General features: G+C 35.9%; 1 protein-coding gene across 5 annotated transcripts; it reads right to left on the minus strand.

Annotated features, from left to right (window-relative positions):
- Window positions 1–1,023: 1,023 nt before the first annotated feature.
- On the minus strand, window positions 1,024–7,366 carry LOC104879266 (FHA domain-containing protein At4g14490). 5 transcript variants are annotated; one of them, XR_002030036.2, is made up of 4 exons: window positions 5,979–7,366; window positions 5,296–5,501; window positions 4,833–4,887; window positions 1,024–1,739 (listed from the first exon to the last, which is right to left on the minus strand). XR_002030036.2 is itself a non-coding variant. In XM_010651712.3 (2 exons), the coding sequence occupies exon 1, from the start codon at window positions 7,171–7,173 to the stop codon at window positions 6,007–6,009; it is 1,167 nt and encodes a 388-aa protein (XP_010650014.1). In that variant the 5' UTR covers window positions 7,174–7,366; the 3' UTR covers window positions 5,033–5,501; window positions 5,979–6,006. The 5 variants fall into 5 exon arrangements, 1 of the variants encoding a protein (XP_010650014.1); XR_002030035.2 differs by having other exon boundaries at window positions 4,833–4,925; XR_785786.3 differs by lacking the exon at window positions 4,833–4,887.
- Between the last annotated feature and the right edge of the window lie 470 nt (window positions 7,367–7,836).

The raw sequence follows: 7,836 nt of genomic DNA on the forward strand, positions 1-7,836 counted from the left end.
AAATTGAAACTGGATATCATCCAACGGTCAAAATTGAACCTCAAGCTATGTGATAATATGTATAAATTATTGATATTTACTAAAATAAGTTTTTCATAAAACTTCATAATGAGTGTATACACAAATCATATTATATATATATATATCAAATTCTTCACCAAAACAACTTTAAATTGTCTATTATACTTTTAATTACATTAATACGATGTTTTTTTACATTTCCATGAATTTTGATTAATTTTTTGAGATCAACATACCATGACCCACATCAACCTTGTAGATATTGTCCACTTTGGACCCAAGGAAGCACTCACGGCTTTAAAACGAGTATATTTGGTTAAGAGGAGTCTCTACATATATAGTGTCAGGAACTTACTCCCCTATCCGATGTGGAACATCACAAATACCTCTCTATGCAAACACAACGTCCTCGTTGTATCCCACGGGATTATGGGGCCAAACAAACACCCTTACTAGACCAAACAAACCCCACACTGAGGTCGGGGATCGACTCTGATACCATTATAACGAGTCACACTTAACGTTGTAGACACGTTTTAAAGCCATGAGGGCTCCCTTAAGCCCAAAGCGAACAATATCTATAGGATTAGATGTAGGCCGTTACAACTTATGACAATGTTAGTATCCATATTTTTCTAACATGTATTAAAATAATATTTTATTTTAATAATAAATATAGTTTACAATTTTATTATAATAGTATTATTCATATTTTGCTAAAAACTATGTATTCTTTAATTTATTTGTTATTCCAAAACTATTTCATTTTTAATAAGATTTAAATTAAATTTAACTAATATCATATAAATGGAATGTACAATGTTTTTACAAAATCAAAATATAAAAAAAAATTATTTTCAAAAGCAATTTATCCAAACAAGTTTTTTTAAAAAATAAAAAATAATAACTTGTCAAACACATTTATTTTTAATAAAATACTAAAAAAAACTATTTTTTGTTTTTTATTTTTCAACTTAAAAATAATTTTAAAAACAAGCATCATAAAACAAGCATTTACATTAATAATCGAATGAATCACCCACAATACTCCAGTCTCCACCAAGGGCTCTAAGTATGAATCGATTGCTCTATATCATCATAACACCACGTCTCATTTGCGGTTAATGTGCTCTCCACTCAAGTTCTAATCGTAATGTGGTCCTCAATTCTAGTGACTGAAACCATATATCTTCCGGATTGGCTTTCCACTCATCTGATACAACTATCATACTATCAACTCCTTGGGATTCCACACAAGATGTGAACAGATGAAGCACTCCGGTTACTTCTCACATTGTCAAAAATGGAAACAGGATCGAGTCTCCATACACCCATCTTAAGTAAAAAATGCTTAACTTGAGGTCTATCTGCCCTGAGTAATGGCTTGTACTTCTATGCATATGCCACCAGCAGACGTTGATGAAAAAACCCAGTCTTACAGGATCACAATGAGAAGCAGAGTACCGTATATTTATTGTTGTAATTATGGAAAGATAGCTGGCTTCCTGTAATTATGCCTCCATCATTTTTCTTTTAACAAAGGAATTCAGCTGAGGTAAGAAGATTTTTGCCACTAAAAGTAACAAGATAACTTCTGAATCTCATATGAAATGAAACTAAAAAGGGAAATCATATCAACTTCTTAGTGATTGATCTCCAAATCTACCCAGAAGTGATCCTTTGGGTTTCATTGCTCTTATCATATTCCCAGCATTGACCTGTAAACAAAAGACATGATTGAGATGGTACACAGGTTTCAAGGATTTACAGAAAAAAAGGTTCTGTAATATGCCAGAGAACTAGTCTGAAAGTGTATGAAAAAAGGAAGAACAGGTTAAATTACCATCCACCAGGAATTCTATAGCCAGCTCCCCAAAAGCATTTCATATTGCGATAAAGAGAATGCTCCTACTATATTGAAGTCCAAATCTAAAGCCAATAGGAGCTATTTTCACCCCCTCAATCTACTTAAAATCAAATGAAGTGAAAACATAATTGTTGAAAACTTAAAAATGTGCGTCAATAAAATTTTCCTAGAACTCAGTTGCCATCGGATCAGTTCAGCTAATGCTAATTGTGCCTATTGTGCCCAATTACATTTTATGTAAGAAGGCTATAGCTCATAATATCTTGAGCTGCAGATTGCCTTCTTCAGATCCGTGGGGGAATTTCTGAGCCAGTACTTTTTTTTTTTCTTCTGATAGATAAAGAAAATGTATTAATGATAAAAGATTGTATACCCAATGTATACAAAACAACCAAAAAACCTAAAAAAGAAGCGTGAAGGCACAAAAACCAACAAATGCGCCCTACAAAGAGCCCAACCAATCCACAAATTCTAACACCGACAAAAAACTGTCCCCAATATACAATTTAACCCAATCCCAAAAAAGGTTGAAGAAAGAATTTTTAATTGTTTAGTCTAAACTTTCACAAATATTGAAGGCTCTCTTCAGTTGGGGGTTTTCTCTGAAGCTGGAGCGGTTATTCTGTTGGGAAAAAAAGAAAAAAGACTCAGAAGGTTGCTCTGTTATGTGTGTTCTGGACCATATGGAGAGAGACTACAGCAACTCTAGAGAGCATGAAACTGCCAAGCCTCCTCCCTCTTAACAGTTTAAAAGAGGGAATTCATAAAGGCAAAGAATATTTGAATTGTTTTAAGTGTGCTGTACAATTCAAACCAAAAAATTATCAACAGACATAGCATAGATGTAATAGTGATGCTTACATTAAACTGAGGATATGAAAGAAAAGTTAGCCAATCCTGAATTATTGTAAAACAGAATGTAGTCAAAAACTCATTAGCATATTAAGTTATGAAAAGAAATATCCAATTCTAAAAAATGAAGCATTTCAATCAAAATAACATAGAAAAACATGATACCTAACCATTTGCATTCCTTATTACTCAACAAATCTGTAAGATGGACAAACATCGAGTAGATGAAAGAAAATTATAAAAATTGGTCCAGTCTTGTGATGGAACAATGGAAAATCATAGGTTCAGAAAGCATCAAGAATGTGGTCTAAGCTGACAAATGCATATCCATAATAAACAAATAAAATAGGGAACTTTATATAAAGACATGATCCCATAAGAATGCATGCTGAGGACAATGAAATTGGATTGAATAAAGTAAAACAAACCCATGAATGAGAGCACACATATTCCGTTTGCATTATTTCTCCTTAATCTTACATGCACAAAGAGAATTTTTAATTGATATAGGGCAATTTATTCACCATATCAAGTGCAGCAACTGCTAAAATAAAATATAAAAAAAAAAAGAAAGAAAAGAAACAAACCAACAAACAAGAATCCTTATCTAGGAAAGATTTCAAGCTTCATAACCACCAAAGAAACCTTACACTGCCAAAATAAACCTTGCTTTTAGGTCCAATACATTTAGTATAGAAATAAATAATATTTCAAGGCACACGAAACTTGCTATGAGTGATGAAAGTAACAAAGTCTCACATTCAACTCTTTAACCTGGGGCAACCTCCTGAACTTAACAATTTGGCAAAAATCCTACTATCTTTCGTGGCCAATTCAACTAATAGAAACAGGCTTCTCATGCACAAGACTACCCATTGAAAAAAAGATATATTAACTGGTCAGAACTGCATATCTTGCTCTTCTTAGAAACTGTTCTATTTTCTCCCCTTTTTTCCTAAGAGCAGAGGATAGGGGAAACTAAGATAATGGATAAACAACTGTATTCCATTTTCTCCCCTTTTGTGCAAAGAGCAGAGGATAGGAAAAACTAAGATAATGGATAAACCCAAAAAAATATGATAAAACATCACTTTGTTGCTTGGGCAAGTCAGTTAAAAAGCTTCCAAACAAATTCAACAATAGAAATAATTTCGGCAATAAGAGGAAGAGAAGAACTTCCATAGTTAAGTTATATAATCAAAATTCAACAATAGAATATTTGAGGAAGGCATGTTGAACAGCTTCTATGATAACATGTCAAAGGCCACACCAGTGTATATGAGGATTTTGGAAATGGCATCCATGCGGCATAGAAGCATTGTGAAATTTCAAGGCAACATATGGTGCAAAGATATTCAATTGAGAAAAGAAAAATGAGCATTCCTTAATGAAAAGAAACCCCAACCAACCTTTGATTGTGGATGCACTACATTACAGTGACCATAGAGGCAAATTATGCCTTCAGAAGCAATTTAATTGCTTCTAAACTTTATTGAGTCAAGAAGTTTATCATTTTTGGATACATAAATAGGATTATGCCTACAATGGAGGGAAACTGAGTTTGGTCTTCAACCTAGCTAGAGCCACAAATCCATTATTCCCGGAATCATCACAACGGAACTGCCATTCTTCTTTTCAATAGAGGCATCAATGAAGTCCTGTAGTAAACAATTAAATAGGAATACAAGAAATGAAAATGCATGGTCTATATCAAATGATATATAGACAACTAATAATTTATTCATCATTGCTAATTTTCTAATTTAATAGACCATGCTTTCCCTTCCAATACAAGTTGATTGGTCAATGGACATTGAACAAAAGTATTCTCAAGGAATATCTCTGTAGAGTGACTCCTCTTCTTGTTGACAAGTGAAGATATTCCTTTTTTTGTTGTTGGGGATGGCAGAAAGGGGGGGGGGGGGGGGGGGGGGGAAAGGCTACTTAAAAAAATAAGATAAACATCCATATTTTTCTGTTAAGAACCTAATATGCATTAATTCCAAGGATATTATTCCATCCTTATTCCTAAATGAGATCAAATATTTTATGCTTCTCTAATATAGTATGGATTTTTATTATGGTCACTAACCTCACTTTCTCTCACATGTCTACCCTTCTGCATCTTTCCCTTGATAAAATTATCCCTACAAATCAAATGATAACATGAAGCCTGAAAGCCTTCCTGTGCACAATAGAATAGATATTATTATAGACAAAAGTGAATTTCTATCTTCTATTATGTCATTATCATTTTCAATAGGCAAGAATAAAGAAACTAGATAGGATCGGTTTAGGAAACCTTTGATCATTCATTCAAATAAAAATATATTAAACAAGCACCTAATAAAAGGTGGCATATTCAATATACAGATTAAGTATACAAGGAATAAAAACAGGGAAATTTAAAATATAGATAAATATTGCCCCCCAAAATATGGCTCAACCCAACCCAAACCTATTAATAAAATCTAGAAATGAAAGAATTCCATCCCCAAGAGATATATCCCACAATGAGGCATTTGACCATTCAAACAACAATTTCAACAATATACCTTTAGGGCATAGGCCTGGTCACTCTATCATAAAAAAGTCCTTCAATTCCACCTTTTAAATAAGCTCCACAAAGATACTCAAAGAGGCCACCTTCCACACTTTCCAGTTGCACTTATCCTTGAAATTTCCTTAACAACTCAACAATGTCTCCTTCACTTCAGAATGAACAAGAAAGTAGTTAGCAGCTTCTCTTCTTGTTTGCCTCCTGCCCCCAACAACACAAGAGATGATCAAGAGTAAAGCTCTTTTCCCAAGCAAAGAACATTATATTTGCAGGCACAGAGCCCCAAAGGAGGAAGAACTAAAAGAAAAGGGATTTAGTAGTGAAACAACAATTTAATCCAACCAATCTCCTTCCTTTCCTCTCTAACCACCAAAATCCTGAATATAATAAAGGACTCAGCTATCTCAAGCTTCCAATCATAAAAATTTATAGCTAACTCAGATTCCATTCAGCACAGCTCTTTTTCACCAAATTGGCAGCAGTGCTGAACAGACTCAGAAAATAATGGTAAAAGAAGGCAGACTACCTTTATGATAAACAATCAAAATGAACTTGAAAGATCCTCTCTGACAAAGTTTACAAAAAATTCGAAAAGCACAACAAAATATGCAAATCTTACAAAAGCTTGGGTCATAAGCATAAATATGTTATAAGTAAAGTAATTCAAGCAGTAACTACCTAACAATCAAAGTGCAGGATCCTCCCTCTAGCAAACAGATAGTTTACCCTTCTCATTCTTCTGTTGTAACATATACTCCCGAACCCGCTCCCCCCTCTCCCTCATACCTGCAATCATCTCTTCTGTCACATCATATATTTGCTTTGGTAAATGAAGCTCCAAATAATCGAACCAATCCCCAAGTGTCATCTTCTCCAAATCAGGTCCATCTCCTACCTCAGTGGGCCACTCTTTAGCACCTGACATACTGGTCGATGCTGTACAAATCTTTTCTCCACAGTTAGACCCCTTGACTACCTCCTGATCTGTGGTACCATCAATTGCAACAGTCTCCATTGGCTCATCCTGAGTGTTCCTCTTCCTTCTCAAACCCACCCTTGTCTTTTTCTCCTCAATCCCAATTTCTACACAATCCAACTTAGAAATTTCCGGAATTTTTTGAAGCATCAAACTAGAAACCAATTTATCTTCCTTCTTCGACGCCCGAGTCCTCCTTGAACCCATTTGCCTCACGGGTTCGACTCCAACCTGACCAACATTCTCTGATTCTATACCCAAACTCAAACTCCTTTCACGTCCCTGAACTTCACCAGACTCCTCCACTGCCTCATTCTTCAAAACCTTAGCCCTCTTTGGTCGACCTCGCCCACCCCGATTCTCCGCCACAACCCCCAAATTATTATCCAATTCCTTACCGAACCCTACTTCACTAACTGAAGCCAAATCAGCTTCATTCTCCTCTTCCTTCACAACCCTAACCGTCTTGGAAACCCCCTTCCGGCCCCGATTCTCTGCAACCGAGCCCACAGAATCCAACTCCCCCTCTTTTCCAGCCCCTCCCCGCCTAGGGTTCCGGCGCAATCGACTTTCATCGCATTGGACGATCCTGACGGTGATGGAGGTGAACTCGCCGATCTTGATAGAGTCGAAGTCGCGGAGATCAGCGGGATCATCGGGTGAGAGCTGGGCGTTGTTGAGTATGGTGCCGTTGGAGGAGTCAAGGTCTCGGACTACCCACTTACCGGATTCGAATTGAATAGAGAGGTGCTTAGAGGAAATGCCGTAGTCTTTGATCGGAAGGTTGTTACCACGGACCACCCTCCCGATCCGTATCGAGGATCCGGGTTTGAATTCTAGGGTTTCTCCACCTCTGGGGCCTTTCTCAATTATCAGTTTCAGGAGTGGACCTTCCATTGCTGTTGCAGACAGTATCCGAGAGAGAGAGAGAGAAAGAGCGCTCGTTAAAGAGAGTTTTAGAAAGAGAAATTGGAGGGAGATGGTTTTCAAATTTTGAGGTGAGCTTCAAGAGTACCCACTACCCTGCCGACCAGTCTTCAGCGGGCCATGCAGACCATCGTACTGGGCCAGGACAGCCCAATTCAACTTCTTGCCATGCCAGCCGGGCCATGCAAGCCAAATTGGCAGTAATCATCCCGTGCCGTTGCGGGCCGTGCCAAGTGACTTTTTCTTAAGAAACAAAAATAAATAATTGAAGATTTCCAAAAACTAAAAAGAAAAAAAGAGGATTTCATTAAAAAAAAATTGAAAAGAAAATTAAGAAAAAAAAAAGTTGACATTAATGTCCAAATTTTGATTCAGTGATTAAAAAATGTTGTGAAATAAAATGGAAGGATGGAAAAGATGGTTAAAAAAACAATTCAATAAATTCAGTATTTTGCTTCTACCTTCATTCATATGAAAATTTTCAAACCCAATAATTTCAAACTTCAATTTTTTTTTTATTTTTTGCCACATGAAAATTTGCCACATGATTCATACATCATCACATGATATTTTTTTATCCGGCAATGCTTATATATTTATTGCCTAAAGGATATGCATTTGCAGTGGAAAGAA

The sequence above is a fragment of the Vitis vinifera genome, chromosome 5, assembly GCF_030704535.1.
Source record: "Vitis vinifera cultivar Pinot Noir 40024 chromosome 5, ASM3070453v1".
Taxonomy (NCBI): domain Eukaryota; kingdom Viridiplantae; phylum Streptophyta; class Magnoliopsida; order Vitales; family Vitaceae; genus Vitis; species Vitis vinifera.

Bases quoted from the DNA above. Each gene is read 5' to 3' on its own strand.
- LOC104879266 (XM_010651712.3), bottom strand. From the start codon at position 7,173: ATGGAAGGTCCACTCCTGAAACTGATAATTGAGAAAGGCCCCAGAGGT.